The sequence below is a fragment of the Zootermopsis nevadensis genome, unplaced genomic scaffold, assembly GCF_977971745.1.
Source record: "Zootermopsis nevadensis isolate Lab colony 2312 unplaced genomic scaffold, Znev_1.0 Znev_ptg000018l, whole genome shotgun sequence".
Classification (NCBI taxonomy): Eukaryota; Metazoa; Arthropoda; class Insecta; order Blattodea; family Termopsidae; genus Zootermopsis; species Zootermopsis nevadensis.
In genome coordinates, this window is record NW_028259150.1 from 5,101,428 (window position 1) to 5,118,906 (window position 17,479).

Below are 17,479 nucleotides of genomic sequence, written 5' to 3' on the forward strand. Positions count from 1 at the left end.
TCTCCCGCATTCATTGTCTTTGTCCTAGAGAAGTGTTCAGTGTTTCTAAGACGAGCAGAAGCACGCGCGTCCAAACCAGCTCCTAATGCGAGGCAAGGTCGACAGAATGCGCTGTGGTAGGGAAGAAACACGTACATAGGCCTCACATAGTTGAGACAGTTCTGGAATCCTGGGCTTTTTATATACTTCTTGGTCTATAATGCATTCTGCGCACATTGTGTCTGAACTGAACGTGCAGTCCTGAGATCGAACCTGCCCGCGTGTTCATGTCCAAAATTACGAATACTTTTTTTTAAATTAATTTTTGTTTTGAGAGTGGGGGCTCGAAGTAAACTTGTCAGACGAATTTAATTTTGGTTCCTTCAGGTCACTTGTTGACACCTATCCTGTATCCCAAATTTGACGTTATTAGATCTCTGTTTTAAACTGATAGTTCACAAAACAGCAAGCCAATATGACAAAATAATTTTTAATAGTGTGTTGCCTATCTTGGACTATTTGCTGTTGATGAGCACTCTAATAAAGGTATTATCATCATAAAATTGGCGGGTTTTTTTATTTTCAAGAGACCCAGAAGTAACTATATCTTGCACGGATTTTGAACCCAGATGTATAAACTGCTTTTTTTTGTCCAAACGTGCTGACGGGCATGCGCATTTTAACTGTGTCAACAGAGGCGGTATGAGAAGGCGGAAGAAACAAGATTTCATAAGAACAGTTTTTATTCGCAAAACATAGTTTGGTATGTTGAAAATTTTTAAAGAGTAACGCTTCGTTCTCTCCTTCAGTGTATGTTATGAATCTACTGAAAATATGTGCTGGATCTAATGGAGCTAGTAGTGAGGGAGATGAGAATTGATGAATATTGTTCTGCAACCGGTATGGGGGCGATATGAACATTGCCAGAAGTTCATCTGCGGAGGAACAACAGAGGAAACTGTTCTCAACTGTGCCGTAGGAGGCGGGGGTCAATTGTCGTAGTCGGGCGTTAGAAGCATAAGCGTCTGTTATCTTCCTTCGAAATATGATGCAGTGTCTGTAAGCGCAATTTTGCAATTTATGTAACAACACTACACACTAATCTTTGCTTCCAATGAAATAACTGTGTGACTTGGATTGTAAAAGTGAATGTATGATGATGGGGGCAGAAGTTATGACTGTCTACACGTCTGAAATGAAGCCGAGTAAATTAAGCTGAATGTTATGATGAAGCTAAGAGAATTGAATTTGGACTAGCTGTTGGGCTGACTGTCCTGAAATTGAACCGCGTTAAAACTGACGTCAGTTTTCACCCTCGATTTTCCTTCCTGTCGTCACATCGCGTCGAAGTCTCGGGGAGATCCCGTGTCACATCGACTGAGGGCGATAGCTCGTATTTGCATTTGGAAGAGTTTTGGATCGATTCCAAAGTCAACTTCCTGACTGAAAGTGTTTCTTATGTTGTGTTCCTCGTTTCATAAGGACACATGCGGCATCGCGTTGTATTCTCGCGTGTGCAATATGACCCGTATCTTGTTTCACTTTTTGTTACCTACGTTCTACCAGCTGGTTAGGTTATGTATCTTCGAATGAGATGATAATGTGCTTTGAGTATGAAAATATTAGATGGTCCGAAGACAGAAGAGAAACGACCTCTTTAAAAAACCTAAGCGTAGATAAACATATTTAATGTGATTCTTAAGGGTCGGAAGGGTCGACTTCATCTAGCTCAGTCTAGGTGAGGGGTTGGGCGGACTCTTTTGAAGACAGTAGGAAACTTTCGGGCTTAATCTAACAAGTATCATGTTCCGAAAAAGGTCTTTATCTATAAAGTTGTAGAGTTGTTAAACGGAAGTAAGTATTCGGGCCTGTGTATTTTGTGAGAGAGATGGTCACAGAGAGAACTGATTAATGCTCTGAACTTCTGTTAATGTAGAAACATAGTAGGACCACTCATCTAAGGTAGCAGGGAACGAAGATTTCTACTTACCTTGACCCACTGGATAGTGATTAGGGGCAGAGATAGACTAGATCTATCAAGTGAGTAGGGACAACCCAACTCTGATACCTAGTGACGGAAATATTCATTTTCCAAAACGTCGGATTTGGAAGATTTACGACGGTAAGCTGTGGCAAAAAAATAACCACGCTTATGACATTACACTGTCGTCAAAAACATTCAGATTTAGTTTACTCAATAGTTCGATGAGGCTTGAGTGTAATTCCGTGAGGGCAGGGGGTGAGGATTAAAGAAGGATGGAGGAAGCAGCCCTTGCCTGTTCGAAAGTACTAGTCGCTATTCGCGTTGGACGGCGGAAGGAAACTTTGTAACACCCGAATCTTAATCCGGAAATGGGCAAACAGGGCTAGATGCTATTGTACAGTTAATCAACGCGCTAAATGTGTTCTTTTAGTACCATTCGCATGCTTAAGATTTGCATTGGCTTGTTAGCACCGATGCAAAACTTAGACTTCCAGGGATGAGCCGCGTCAAATGTTGAAATTTCTCATTTCGGACACATTGCAGTTGCTATCCTAAGGGTGAATTTCATGAATGGATATTTTTGGAAGCGCTGCTCTTCCGCTCCGTCCATCAGCACCCATCAAATCTAAACTCACCGCTCAACCATTACACATTTCCGCTGAAGATGGCAGCTGCGATGTTTGCCGAAACGTTTGTAATTTTCATCATTTGACGGGGCTCATCCCAGAAAGCTACTGATATTGCTTCTGGCGGAATCTGTGCAATGGAGGATGAAAGCAAAACATGCGACGTAGAACGTAGCACACGAGTGTATGTCCTAAAAAATAGGGGAAAAATTAATGTGTGGTATGCTGGAATGCAGCACTGCGGTTCTCATAATAGGCGTTGGTAATTTATATTTCTTCACAAGCACCAGATGATTTCTACTATCCAGAGAATTTCCTTCCTGCTATAAGATCAACATTTCATATCGGGCTTTCGGTTTGGTCGATAAGCCGTTTTTCAGTTCTAGGTAAACCTTTTTGCAACCAATGGACTGCTGCGAGTGCCCTCTCACTGTTGCCAAATGTCATTTTATTTTGTTTTCGTCATTTGGCATTAGCGCCAGGAGAGAGAGAAAAAACGTTTGTAATAAGTGACGAGACTCCATTCCCCCGGCAGAGGAAGCATAATTTTAACCCTCTGAATCCTGAATGTTATTGTTTCTTTTCATTATTTTACTATGATGCGTGTCTATCAGCACCTAGGATTATTTCGCGCCAAATGAGACCATTGACCGAGAACGAGAAGAGGTGTGGGAGGCGGCGGAAGTAACTTTCTTTAATGACCTGGACGGACTGAGAAAAACCACGGTGCTGTTATGTCAGGTGCTCTTCCTACTTAACATTCGGAACTCCGGAATATGGGGGAGGAACAACCATGAAGTGCTTTACTTAGAAGCACCAAGTGAGTTTCAATTTAATGATAACTAATTACCTGGAGGAGATGTTGGAGAAGTTAACAGTCGCTTAGCTAGTCAAGATATTCGCAGCATTTCATGGAATCCGAAGGACCATTACAGTGTTAACAACAGCCCTGCGTCTTCCTTTGTAATCCTGAGCCAGACGAATCCAGTCTGACCTATTTCCTTGTGGTCGGTAGATGCATAAACACTGAACAAGCAAGCCGTCGCGGCGGGCTCTTAGATTGGCGGTTGCGCGAAAATACCCAGAATATTACACAGGACCTCGAATCTGGACGATGCTTTGAATCAGTTCAGTTCAATTCAATTTATTTTAACATGCTAACTCAACAGCTACACGAGTCAATTACAGAGCCAGAAACAAAGATAAAAATAAAAGGAACAGAAAACAAAACAAACAATATACACATGATGTAAACAATTAAACATTCAGGTTTAATCAAAAGAAACATTTTTATGTGAAACATGTTTCAACTACAAATGTCATTGGCAGTTAAGGCGCACCGAACTGGGCATTTGTTGTATGAAGACGGATTGCAGAAAGTATTGACGCAATTTAAGGATTTAATTGGAGTTGCTAAAAGCGAAGGACAGATGATAAAGCCGTTATCAGCGTTCCTTTTGAATAATACATCAGAATAACGTCATGATAATGTTTATTGATGGTGATTTAATTATGAAGTTAGCGCGATGTTATTCATTTCTAAAATACACGGAGTCAAAATTGATGGGATTATATGACAAAGTTGCAGATTGCCTCGAAGGGTTAACATTCTAACAGTTGTGTCTTTTTTTGAAGTACTGAAATATAATTTTTAGTAGTAGCTTCTTGAAGAAGCTTTATCTATCCAGATATTCCGCCGTGTGCCTACCTCGATAAACTGTAATGGAACACTTAAGAGATCCAGCTCACTAATCGCATTGAAACTTGAGCGCGAATCAGAAATGTCATTAGCATCTCCATTATCTAGCTAAGCCATTCCTCTTCTGTGTAATTATCTTCAATTAAATCGACTACTAAACACGAACTGGGATACAACAGTTTTCAGTTTCTCGGGAACTCTTCGAATTTCTTAAGACGAACCATGAAACTTTTAAACCTAAAGTCTTCTGTGTGTTGTGTAGTCTTCGCATACATTGATGGCTTGCAGCAATGAATTTCAGGCAAAGGGACGCCTTTCCATAAAGTAGATAATTATTCTCGTGCCTTGTGTTTGTCGGCAATAATGTGAGATATTTTACGGGTTCCTTTTAAGTAATGTGCAACGCAGAGCTGGCATTGCTTTATCGTTGTTTACGATTTCTTAATTGCTCAGTATCTGACAAGCACTCAAAGGGAGAATTTGTAACACCAGGGACGCATGCCTCATTAAAACTCTCTTGTTAACTTCAAAGCTTTTTATTGTTGCCGTGAATACACATACTGCAACACTGCTTTCGTGTTTGTCATCGACTTTATTTGGCAGGTATTACACGACATTGCTGTTATTCCGAGCCTACCTTCCTTGTTTTATGGATCTTTCTATGTTTCTAACAACGGAGAGTATCCGGTAGTGCAACGACCACTTCAAATGTGGCAGCTATGGATTGTGTTATAACGGCTGCATTTCTTTTAAAAGTAAAATTTTCGTTGTGACTATGGCTGTGCATTAGCCGTAGCTAGATTCTGAAACAGCCGAAGCAACGATTAAAATGGCGCGTTGCACTGCAAAAGAGGAGCAAGTGACATTACAGTTTAAATACGGAAGAGGGCCAAATACGACGTCATTGAATTCTTACAGGATGAAATACGAAGCTGGGGGGACTAGTGAATCAATTGCTGTGGTGAAACGTAATTAGCAGCGCATTTACACACATTACTACGAATTTGAAATTTTATTTCTTATTTGGCTGTAACATTTTGTCTATTCCGTGTAAATGTCTGACAGCCAGCTTCATTATAAGCGTATAGACTTTAGCACTCCTTATGCAAAATAATTTTTAATTTTTATGACTTATACGCGTCATACAAAGGGCAGTGTGACAGCCGCTACTAACAGACGAGAGTTTATTTTACAGTCAGATTAGTTTAATTGTTTTTGTGGCATTCTTTATCTAAATTAGGCCCAATGGCTACACGATGGTGAAGGCGAATTAGGAAGACAAAACGGTGGTCTGCTAGATGGTCATGCTGCTATATATTTCCCGGAAGGATGGAATATAATCGTTCACAGATTGGCCTCCAAATCAATATGTTGATTCTCGAGACGGAAGAAAATCAATACCGCAAATAGGGCGTGAATTTGTGGAGGAAGGCTAATTTTAGCCTGATATACGTAATTTAATTTGGAGTATGGCTTATTGTATCGTGCCAGCATATGTGATTCGCAGCTTTTTAACCAGCTCTGTGCGAACCCCGTACCATCGGTGGTCTTTCCTAGGCCCGTCCAGGCTTCTCAGGTAGGATTCACACTTGTACCCATTGCAGTGAAGATACCAAGAAGTTTATTTGGTTATTAATTTTTGGAAAGGAAATGAAAAATTAAGGTCAGTGCTCATATTTGTTTAAATGGAAAATCAAGTGGCAGCAGGGGCGATATGATTTGCTCTTAGATTTGATTGCAGCAACTGATTAATATCAGCTGTGGTCAGACATAAATTTTGTGATATATATAGCAAAAGTATGTATTTATGAAGCTCTTTGCTTATACGGTCTGTGGACCTGTTATATGAGCGTACAAGTCTACGGGGGGGGGGGGGGGGAACTGCTGAAAGATAAATACTTTATATATCCTCTTTGGTGGTCTCCAGTGGCAGCATTCAAAGAATACTAGATGCCATGTGTTCCCAGATCTTGTTGTTTTGCATTTATCTTCGTTATTTGAGTCTTGCGTTTACTGTTCATAATGCACTAATTATCACTGTGCTATGAATACGATATGTTATGAAGAAGAGCATTCTTTATTCTGTATGTTGATATCAGATAAGGCGGACAGCCCAGAGTTCCCAGAGCTAACAATTCTGGTGTGACGCATGCTTCATGTTTAATCGGTTTTATGTTTCAGGAACACACATGACGATCTTGGCTTCAGACCCGTGTCCCCTAATTGCCGCTATGCTATAAAACGAGGCAAATTGCGGAAGGTGGAAGTGTGGACGATGGGCGGGCAGTTGCTGAGGCTGCTGCTTCTTCTGTACGCCGCCGTAGCGCTGCTGTGTTCCATCGCTTCAGCTGAACAAGGTAGATTACGTACGAACACTACATTCATTCCGCCGAAATGGGCGATTATGAAATATGTTACATGACGTGGGCATGCTGTATCTGAGTACATGAGCTTTTTAGACTAATTGCTAGTTGTTTGGTTTTTATCTCAAGTGCCAAGCTTGATAAATCAATTTTCAGTATCTTCCCTACCAAACAGAAGCCATTAGCAAACGGCACAGTATCTGTGTGGTAATTTATTTTCTGGAAGAAATGCAACAATTTAACTTATCTTTCTTCCGGCAAGATGTTCTACGCACTTTCCATGGAGAAAACAAAATTGCAGCAGAGAAATGAAAATCTTATATTTTGTAATTAATGACCAACATGTCCGTGACCTTCGCAACGAGCCAGGTGGAGTAGCGTCCTTCTTCCACCGCTTCACACGGTCCCGAAAACCGTCCAGCTTTCCGAAACGTCGTGTTAGGGGTGGGACTGCAGACGTTGGGGAGAAACAGTTAAGAAGCACTGGTACACACTGACTGACACGCTGAATAGTCAAGCGAATCACTTCAGTTACCTCATCCTGCTCGTTTAATCTCCTCCGAAGTCTGAAACTGGATGGGCTATTTTATTGACGTAAACGCCTTCCACATTTGAAAAGTTCGCGTAATGCTTTGGTCTGTTGGCGACAGAAGTTGAATAATCGAAATGTGACATGTCACTTTGTATTGTGATAAGCAGCACAGTGGATCTGCTAGTGGCATCAAACCCAAGGGATTAATCTACACTGAACTTTATCAGAAGATCTTGAATCGCCGAAATTAAATGTTTCGATATTTTGCTGGATAAAAGGAGATACGTCGTCTTCAGTGAACTAAATTATTTTCATTTCGCATGAAACAAGAATTGAGTAGAGAACCGAATGGTAGGAACACTAGAATGCGAGACACTCAGTTGTGGTCTGTGGGTAAATAAGCCTTGAGTTATAAATCTAATAAACTAAAATAATAAAGAACAGGATGGCTGGGACAGGACTGGGGCATCAGTGGACTTTGTGTAGTCTGAGAAATGTTTTATAGGTGATACCTCACAAAATGGGCAGTGTCCAACGCAATTGTGGTGTAATGAATCAAGCTTTTCTACAGATCGTTAAGGAACCATTAGCTCGAGAGACAGATTTGTAGACAGACACAAGGAGGCAGATGGCTGGACAGATAACACGCAAGGAGAGGCAAACAAGGCAATGCGGCAGACGGATATGATTATGATAATATCGATGACGACGATGGTAATGTGGATAGTGAACACTTGTTTTTCCGCTTCAGATATAGCTAAGGCAAAGTCCTCATCGCAGGATGTCTTCGTACGTGACAGTTTTTATTGTGAACTAAAAATACTTGTTTGTGTGTGTGCACTGAAAAAGCTTTTGCATTTGGAGGTTGGTTTCGACAAGGGGTCTGAACTCGAAATCATGTCGTGCTTTCTAGGCTATAACGTCGTGTGGACTTGTGGTAGATAGCAACGTTTCGGAGGAACATACTGCCTCCATCTTCAACCCGAATTGTTTTTATCAGCTGCAATTCCACACGACTTTGCATTCCAGGAGGCCAGTATCAACATGGTCAGAGTAGTAAGAACTTTGTTGTACGTAGGTGACCAGTGAGAGTTTTGGCTCGTTTGGGAAGAGAAGTGGATGATTAACTGGGAGCAGGACCCGAAGATTTAATACCACAAGCACAAAATACCGCCACTGGGCATTATTTTAAATTAGTTTCAGCTATTTATGATGTTTCCCCGCCGAAATTCGGCATGCATTCTTGTACTCGTCATCGCAGCCGCGTGCCTCACACATGTAATCGCCGTACGCATTTACCCGAGTACTTAATTTAAATTTCCAAATTCATTTTCGTCTCTCACACCCTGAGACTTTCACTCCCATACAAAGTGATTAGCAGAACTATCCATCGTTTTGGTGAATATACGGAATGCTTACACAAACCAAGTTCTTGTTTATCCTGTCGCCGGCGATTTGTTAGAGGAGAATACTTAGGTAACTATCTTACAACCTACTAAAGGAGTTGTCCTGTAAGGATGTAGATAAAACTGAGTATAGGCTACGAGCATTAGGCCTATCCAAAAACGATAGCTGCTGAAGTCATCAATCATCTGAGATTTTCTCAACGCCTGTCTCGGAAAAATAACAGAAACATGTCTCATGATGCAATTAGAAGAATAAATTCTAGTAACGAGTAATGACGAAGGTGATGACTGTTGAATAGGTGGGCTCGAAGCAAAGGTACACGGGGAGGCGTACAAGTTTTTAGGCCTGGTATGAGTCGTTATATTTCAGCAAGTGAAGTTGGAGGACCGGGTTTGCATCTCCACGTCCGACTGATTGAGAGAGGATCATTGTGAGGCCAGTGGGTACCGACGTCCTACGGCCCTTTCAACGAGTTTAGCTTCGGGGCATGAAATTGACAGTTTACATCCATTCTGTGCCATTGTCTTGTGTGGTTTTGGCTTCCTCCCACACACTTCCGTTGCGCGGGGTGTGTCACACGGCACTTCTCCATTGCATTTGGCCAGTACTTTAACGTACTGGTGTTAACATTTCCGTAGAAACAAAACCCACAGTTTCTTAGAGCAGTGACAAATTTTGTGCTTAGGGTTTCATTTAGGATTTGTTTCGCATGGAAAATGATCTTTAAGGTTTTAGAATAAACGACGTTTACGCATTTGGTCACATGAAACCCGGAGCGCATGCAAATGTAAATGAAATAGTGAGGGTCTGGAAGACAACGCGAAACCACAAACAGAAAGCTTGAACATTCAGAACACTTCCCAGCCAGAATAAATGTCGACGTAACCAGAAAGTCGAGGTGTTGAACTATGTCCACTGTAGTGAATGGCGAATGACAAGTGCTTTCATTGCGCGCGGACTCTTATGACGGAAAGAAACCAGCCTACCATCGTGGTGCAGACTGCCTTCTTCAGAAACAGCAGTTTTTTTGCAACTTCGCTGCGAACGCGTCTAGCTCACAAGAGTCTCTAAGATCTTTCCGTGTAGAATGCTTCGAAAGCGGCCAATTACAGACACATTTAGACTGTCGTGTTTTGTTGTTTCCTACTAGTCGTGTTGAATAACACCCATTTTGTTAAGGAAAGGGGAAGAATTGTATAATATAGGAAACAAACCCAACATTTTCAAGGATGAATGAATGAACGCCAGGATTTGTTTTAAGCCTGTGTCTGGTATTGCTTTATATTTCTTATTAGCTATGCTGAATTTATGTTGTGTCGTTGGGAATTTGGTTTTGTTGCGGTTAGGGTACCATTGTTTCCACGTTCTTTGTTTCTGTTGCACACACAAACAAAGGGACGGTCAAAAGGTTTTCAATTATGATGCAGTGATTCGTCCTGGACGATATGACAAGCAACCGCCTCATTCGTTTTGCAGTGGCATACCAATTACCATAGCAACGACTGCTGTTGTGACCGCAGAACGTTAATGCGAAATGGTGATGACACCAAAACACGGATGAGAGTTTCATTGCATTAGCTTCAACAAAAAGTTCACAAACTCATTCCGGGGGAATGTTGAATGTGTAAATGAGAAAGAGGATCGGAGGCTGTGTTAGCAGGTTGTATAGAAGGTATAATTACTGCCAGACCTTTTAGAAGTGGTATAGGCTATTTACATTGAGCCATGAAGGCTGTTATGATTAGCACACGATTATTTGGCTAGGATACTCTGAATGTAGTTGATTTCATTACTCTTCATAGGGTTTAATGTCAGTTGCGTGTTATTATGGATAACATAATATCTGGAATTAACGTTTTTAATACACTTTCACTGACCGTTCATCCAAACAACGCGAACGTCATCGTGCATAATTGTGTTCATTCTCGACAGATTTCACAAAATCGTCACGTGTTCAATGTGTTATGTTAAAATGATGCGTTATTCTTCACGTGTTTTCATCAGGGATACACAACCATTAACAGTTTAAATTTCAAACATTGCATCCTACAGAAATCACTGAGCTGTAGTTTGTTGATTAAATGAGGAAGTGGATGGGCCGAGCGTGTGGCTCGTATAATTTATGGTTAACGTGGTCGGAAGTAATCGATATCATTTGGTAGAGTGGACCATCGACGTGGATGTAAGATAATATTAAACCTTATCGTAAGGAAGTGAATTGATTTGGATTGAAATGGCTTAGCTAACATGCAATGGTAGGCGATTTTTCAGTTGAATAATTGCTCAGGGTGATCAAGGAAGATTAGCCATTTCCAGGGATCAGATGTAATTGTTTTGTAGGTCTCTGAGTCAGGTAGCTATATAAAAGTCGCAGCTAGTGGAAATAGTTTCATAGTTTGCACCGCCGAAAATTATGTTCATGAATTATTATACATTCGTTCGCGAGTATTACAATTGAAATTCGAAATTTTCCAGACGCCGAAAAAAGCCTGTTTGCTGTGTAGGATATTGGGATAAGTAACTAATCAACAAACTCTAGAAGGAGCTTATAGTGTATGATCAGTTAATGAAGAAATATTGTGAAAGCCGAAGAGTCATTGTTGTGTACACAAGATCCGCTGCTGGTCAGATAATTTCAAGCAAAATCCTCCCAGCGTATTTCCTTTGGATCCATTTGAATATTATCCCATCCGCGCATAGGTCTTCCAATTGGTCTCGTCCCTTCAGATTTTCCTACTAGAATTTTGATTGCATTTCTGATATCCCCATGCATGCTACATTCCCCGCTCATCAATCAGTGAAGGTTTATATTTTGAAATCACATTTTAATGTCTTCTCGCCAGTAACAAAGAGGCCAGTCCTTCGAAAGCAACACTAAAGCCATTACCTGAATTGATATTTGGTCACACTGATGATGCTGAACGTCTCTTGTGAAAAGCGTACAGCGGGCAGATTTAGGTGTAAGCCTACAAAGACGGGATCTGCTTCTCAAACAGAGACAGTGATTTATGCTCCGCAGCCAATTTATAATTGTAAAATTACCGTCATCTTGACAGCAGCCATGCCAGTACAGGTGGAGCGAAAACAATTGTCCTCGCGCCCCGTTTGCTTTGTGTGGCCTGGCCAAACAATTCTGAACTTATTAAGTTTAGACGTTGTCAGAAATACGGTTTTTAAAGGGTCGAAGAGCACGTTTCTGCGGAAGAAACCGGTACTTAGTAGTGTTACTAAGTCTTCCTGTTGCGTAGTAAAACATCGTTTATTTTATATATAAAGCGGTTGTAACTCTGATTAAATATTGAACGAATATTCCTACTTAAATTTAGTCATCTCCTTAATTTACTCTTCTTGTAGGCTATTGTAGTTTCTTACATATCGGCGTATACTGATAATTTACTGACTACATGGGGCAGAGTCCTTCATGAAAACTGTAGTCAAAAAATTACCTGACTTTTATGGAACCAATAGTTTTATTGCCGAGTTCCATAAGATCCTGTCACTGATCACTATCCTGGGCCAGCTTAATATAATCCACCTCCATCTTGTTTGCCTTTAAATAATTTCTCCTAGGTGCTCCTACCGGTCTTTCCTTCAGGTTTTCTAGCAAAGAAAAATTGCGTAAACATTTCTGATCTCCCCATGCATGCTGTGTGCCCCGCCAAACACGTCCTTCATTTGGTAGACCTAATAACATTTAGTGCAGAGTACAGGTTACTGATCTCTTTGTTCCGCAGTTTTGTCTAGCCGACTGCCACTCCACCCCCATTCTTCGTATATTGATAGCAGTAATTAATTATACGTTACAGTTACCAGCACAATACACGAAAACACGTATTCAAATAATATGGCCTATTCCGTATTTTTCAGTACTTGGGCAGTTATTTGTGTTGTTTCTGACACACTGATTCCTTCCATATCGTAACTAGTTACATCTCAAAAGCACATGAAAGAAACAGCTGAATACCTGTAGGCCTTTTTCTTACGTTTCGATGTGGAAAAAGCCTAGGCCCTGTAATGGTATTCATATTTTAAGACATAACCCGTATCTGACCCGCAAAATACGTTTTTATTTAATACCTTACATTAATATGTATGAAAGCGACAAACAAAAACATTCCTTTCCTTCGCCTTATTTCTGAGAACATTGCCTTAGTTAAACATAAAGAAGTCCATATTGGTAAGGCGGAATGAAGCATCCGCATAGAAAATAAAGGAGACGAGAGTAAAACAAAACGAAGGCCTCCAGAGAAAGCGATGTTGCAGACCATCTGGTACCTCAAGATGGATAATGGAGGTTGTGGGATGGGAAGGCTTCCTTCTAGGTTCGAACTCTAGCTCTAGAAGGTGGGAAAGACAGACGACGAAGCCGCCATCTCGTCATCATAACTGCTAATTGTCTACAGAAAGTAAAAACCAGGACAAAGAACATCTCTTAAGGCAGGAATTATAATCAACGCTAGAGACTGAAATAAAAACAACCAAGAAAAACCGCGGCTGAAAAGAAGTGAACGAAGGTCACAGGAGATGTAAGATGGGTAATGTTCATGGCTAGAAAGCGCACGTCACCCTTGAATTTCAACCGTCAAGTTTCCACTAACTACCCTAACTGGCCTTTGCCTACTGAGTGTGTACCCCCTTTACGCCCCCCCCCCCCCAAACACACATACACGCAACGGGAAATCTTTTCTTTTGAATGTTCTACCCAGCAGCGAAGAAAAATAGTTCATACAAATTCTTTTCAGGAATGGAGCACGGCTTCTATGTGCAGGAGCCAGCAAAGTGCGGTCTTATTATTTTATTATAGTGTACTGAATTGTATGCCTTCCAACTTTTTTCCACGTTGTTTGAAGAGGCGGAGATGTAATACGACCAGGGCTAACCGGGCCAATTGCTGCAGTACCCTTGAAACACATTAAAAGCAAAGAAAATCTTGCAGAGGTGTTCGACAATGAATTCCCCCCGCCAAGCAAGTAAAAATTTTATAAACTAAAGGAGAATTGAGCTGTATACCAAAATTCAAAAAATTCTTTTTCGAAGTGATGCCTAGGAAGGTTTTGCTTGACTTAGTGACAGTGACGTTAATTTATTGTTCATACACGTACAGTGCTAGTAATACAGACACTTATCTTGTGTGGAAGGCTACTTACATTAGAAGTACCAACTACATAGCCCTACATTTTTCCTTTCCACCTTTAAACATGCTCCGAATTACAGGCGTGGATCTGAAATCTACAATTCGTACAAAGCGCTTCATGTGAAATAAAAGTTACATTAGATCAATGAGTATGAAAACTCATTTCGTACGTTTACCAAATTAACTCTTAATGCGTGTAATAATTTCGAGTATTGAACATAAGAACGGAAGGACAGGCGAGATGATTTCTGACTTTGTGCACAAAACACTTACGATTTGAAACATCAGACGTGCACTCACACACACTTGTAAGTACGAAAACTTGTAAACCATCTTAATCTTCTCTTATTCTTTTATTGACCGTGTGCGCTTGCTTGTGTGTAATTAACTAACGCCCAACCCCTTATACGCAAATGGTTCGAAGGGAATTCTAGTCGGAGGATTTTCTTTCCAGTCAAGTTTCGATATTCTCAGTTTGAAGTGAAATATATGAACGTAACACTTGCTGGTAACATGTTTTTCACAGTAGTCCAACTGCAAACAACTTGCGTTCGTATGATTTAAGGTTTTTACAGCGGTAAGTATGAAGATTTCTGTCTGGGTTGTTGCGCTGTGTAGTCTGATCGATGTTTACCAACGTTTCAGAGGTCATACTGCCTCCGTCATCAGGGCGATGAGTCGGCCTGATGATGGAGGCAGCAATTACCTCTGAAACATAGGTGAGCTTCTATCAGACTACACAGTGCAACAACCCAGAAGACAGAAATCTTCAACTTGGGTTCGGTTTTAATTGGCAGAACAAGCTGAGCAGCGCCCCGGCGATAAGCTTCCCCGCACAGCTGTGTTGCCTCCAGTGGTCATAACTTGTGTCCACGAGACACAATATAGAATCAGTTCGTTTGCGGTTACCCCACAGTCGACAGAGGGAAATAATTTCGAGCATCCGACAAGTTGCGGCCTTCTCAGCTTTATTTCGTTTTACACTTCGTTGGCATCTTGCCTGCACTGTAGTTGTAAAAAAAACCTTAATATTCATATTCAAACGTAGATGGTTTACGCATGTTCTGAGAATGTATCTTGCGATTTTACATACGTCAGTGGTGGTGGTGCTTTGTTTACTGCTGATATAGATTCAATCACACTTCATGCCGCTTGGTTAAAAGCTCTTTATTTTTCGCAGTATTTCCTAGCACGCAATTGTATATCTAAATCTTGTCACGTGGTGTTTTTGTACGGCAAGACTTTTTGAAAAGGAAATTATATTTTTATTCGAACTTCGTATTCATATTAGTTTGTACTGACCCGACATGGACCTATATGAAATTGGGCTGAAACTTCTATTGTGAATACTGAAGACCACATTTATTTGAAAGTACATAATTTCAGAGGCGACGACAAATAGATATGACGTCCTCATTATGCGTTTGTTTCATGTACTTTTATAAAGAACGCACTGCAAGCATGCTGGGGCTTACATACTCACGATACAGGCCCCCTGATCATGTGTCCAGAAAATAACGCATTCCGTATAAGTGAAATTTGTAAGAGGGGACCTCATTGATGACATGTTTTTTTTGTATTATTTTTGAGTCGAAAATTCGATCCGATTATCAACAGTAAAATGGCAAAACGAATCCTTCCTGCAAGCGACTTACGAATACAGATATGTTCAGTGTTGCAGAAGCTCTCCATTTCGTCGACTCACCTTACCATTGTGGGAGCTTTACAGTATCGCCTGTGATTTCCAAAGTGTTCCTTAATTCATTCAACTCAGTTTAGATTAATTTGAAATACAGCATCATCTTCCACTTACCCAACGATGTTGCTAAACTGTTTCACATCTCAAGCCATTTCTGCCCCTGCAAAAAGGAAAGCTGAATTAGCGAAAGTTATGTCACTGCGTATTGTGTGATATGTGCACAATTAATGTATGGCTCCGGGTGTATAGGATGTCCTGTGATTACAGATAGGGCACACCACATTTTAGTCGTCACGTGACGGGGTACCCGAATGAACAGTTCCCTGGCCGTTGGATTGGCCACTGCGGCCACCGGATCTCACTCCCCGAGATATCCATGTGTGGTGGACGATTGCAAATTAAACAGAACAGAGGAACTACATCATCGAATTTTCGACGCCGTGAGAACCACGAATGACGTTAATATTCTACGAAAGGTTCATTTCCATATTCGCATAGTTCCGTAACTGTTGAGAATCGAACCTATGTTATATGACGTCCCACTAGGAGTGGCCTCAGGAATAAGATCGTGGAGCATTGACAAAATAATTTTATAGCACTTCATCTCTGCTCTCTTCACTACGATTCATATCGTTCTCCAGAAGTTCTGTAGAAATAAAAATATGGTTCTGGATAAGGGGCATGGAGGTGAAGCTCTCTACATTAACATGTTTTCCGTCCTCTGACTCCATTTCCTTTTGAAGTTTACTTCATTTTACCGCCACATAAAATCATTAAGAACACGCTTTTTGATATGAGGTTTTCACGGCAGTGAACCTGTGGATTGTGGTCTTATCAGTTATGACGTCATGTTGTCTTGTAGGTAGTTACCACAACCTCGGAGGAACCTATCGCCTCCGTCTTCAGAGCATATAAAATAGAATCGATAGATCGATTCGTTCGAAACACCTGCAAGGCTGGAAGTCGTAACCCATAAGACCACAATCTGTGCTGAGTTTTTTCTACCTTAAATGTTTTTCGTTCGACGTGAAAACGGCTGATGTTTTTAACGTGTTCCTGCATCTGTGGGCATTCGAATCACTACTGCAGTGTTATGTGACTCGAAGGGACCTCTTGTGGTTGAATTAATCTCGGTCTGCATTTGATAACTTGACACATCATTTCGAAAGTTAATTTGTCGATCGCGTGGCACTCCATAAGCACGGAATGCCTTCACGTTTCTCTCACTTTACCCTTGATAATAAGTCCATTAGAGAGCTTCTGTACACATAAAAAATAAATACCTACTCTTACGCTGACGAAAGATCTAAATCCTAAGAGGGCCTGGAAAGAAGTGGACATGTGAGTATATGAGAAAGACGCAAGATACGTAGAATATACGCTAGTACACTGTTTATCGAACTTTTTGGATCACGAAAGCCTTTTAAAGTGTTTGTGCTTGGCACGGAACATTATGATTGTTCTTTATTCATTCACACGAATTAAGAGATTGACCAATATAGTACTGTGAAGTAAGATATTGAACAGGGCATCGGGCACATGGCAACGCGTATGTTTTATGTTCGGGATGTACCTGGTTCCCGACCGACGACCGACTGTCCTGATGAGGTTTCCTTGTTTACTTTAGCCCCTCCTTGTACTTTAATAACCGTTCTGCCGCATCTGTTTTGGTGGTGCATAACGTCGGCAGTCAGTACAGCTTCATAAAATTGCCGAATGACCAACTATCCATCTTAGATGGCAGACGTGGGCAACCTCTCGGTACAGAGGATCAGTTCATGTACGTTCGTATTCTTTGTTGTAATGCAATATGGAGTTGTAGTCACGTTGTCCATTTCAACCTGTATCTGTCCGGTAACCTTGACGCACTAACACGGTAGTTTACTGTAGTGACTGAGTAAAACAGGCAGTTAATTGATTATTAATGATACAGTTTTTAAAATTTATTTGTCGTATCTCAGCGGATTTTCAAGTAGTGCTAGAAATCTATGATTATTTCGTGTTTGTGTTGAAAGCACAAAATGTTTCTCACTATGGTCTTTGACCCGTGGCCATT

At 40.9% G+C, this 17,479-nt stretch overlaps 1 protein-coding gene across 11 annotated transcripts in view; it reads left to right on the forward strand.

Annotated features, from left to right (window-relative positions):
- The window catches only part of Eph (Eph receptor tyrosine kinase), a 300,921-nt gene that overhangs the window by 139,213 nt on the left and 144,229 nt on the right, over window positions 1-17,479 (forward strand). For all 11 annotated transcript variants that reach the window (XR_002545674.2, XR_002545676.2, XR_015535749.1 and 8 more), the window contains exon 2: window positions 6,470-6,645. Coding sequence is in view for 8 of the 11 variants with exons in the window: in XM_022079530.2 (XP_021935222.1) it covers window positions 6,564-6,645 (82 nt within the window). In the remaining 3 variants the exon portion in view is untranslated. The remainder of the gene's footprint in view (window positions 1-6,469; window positions 6,646-17,479) is intronic.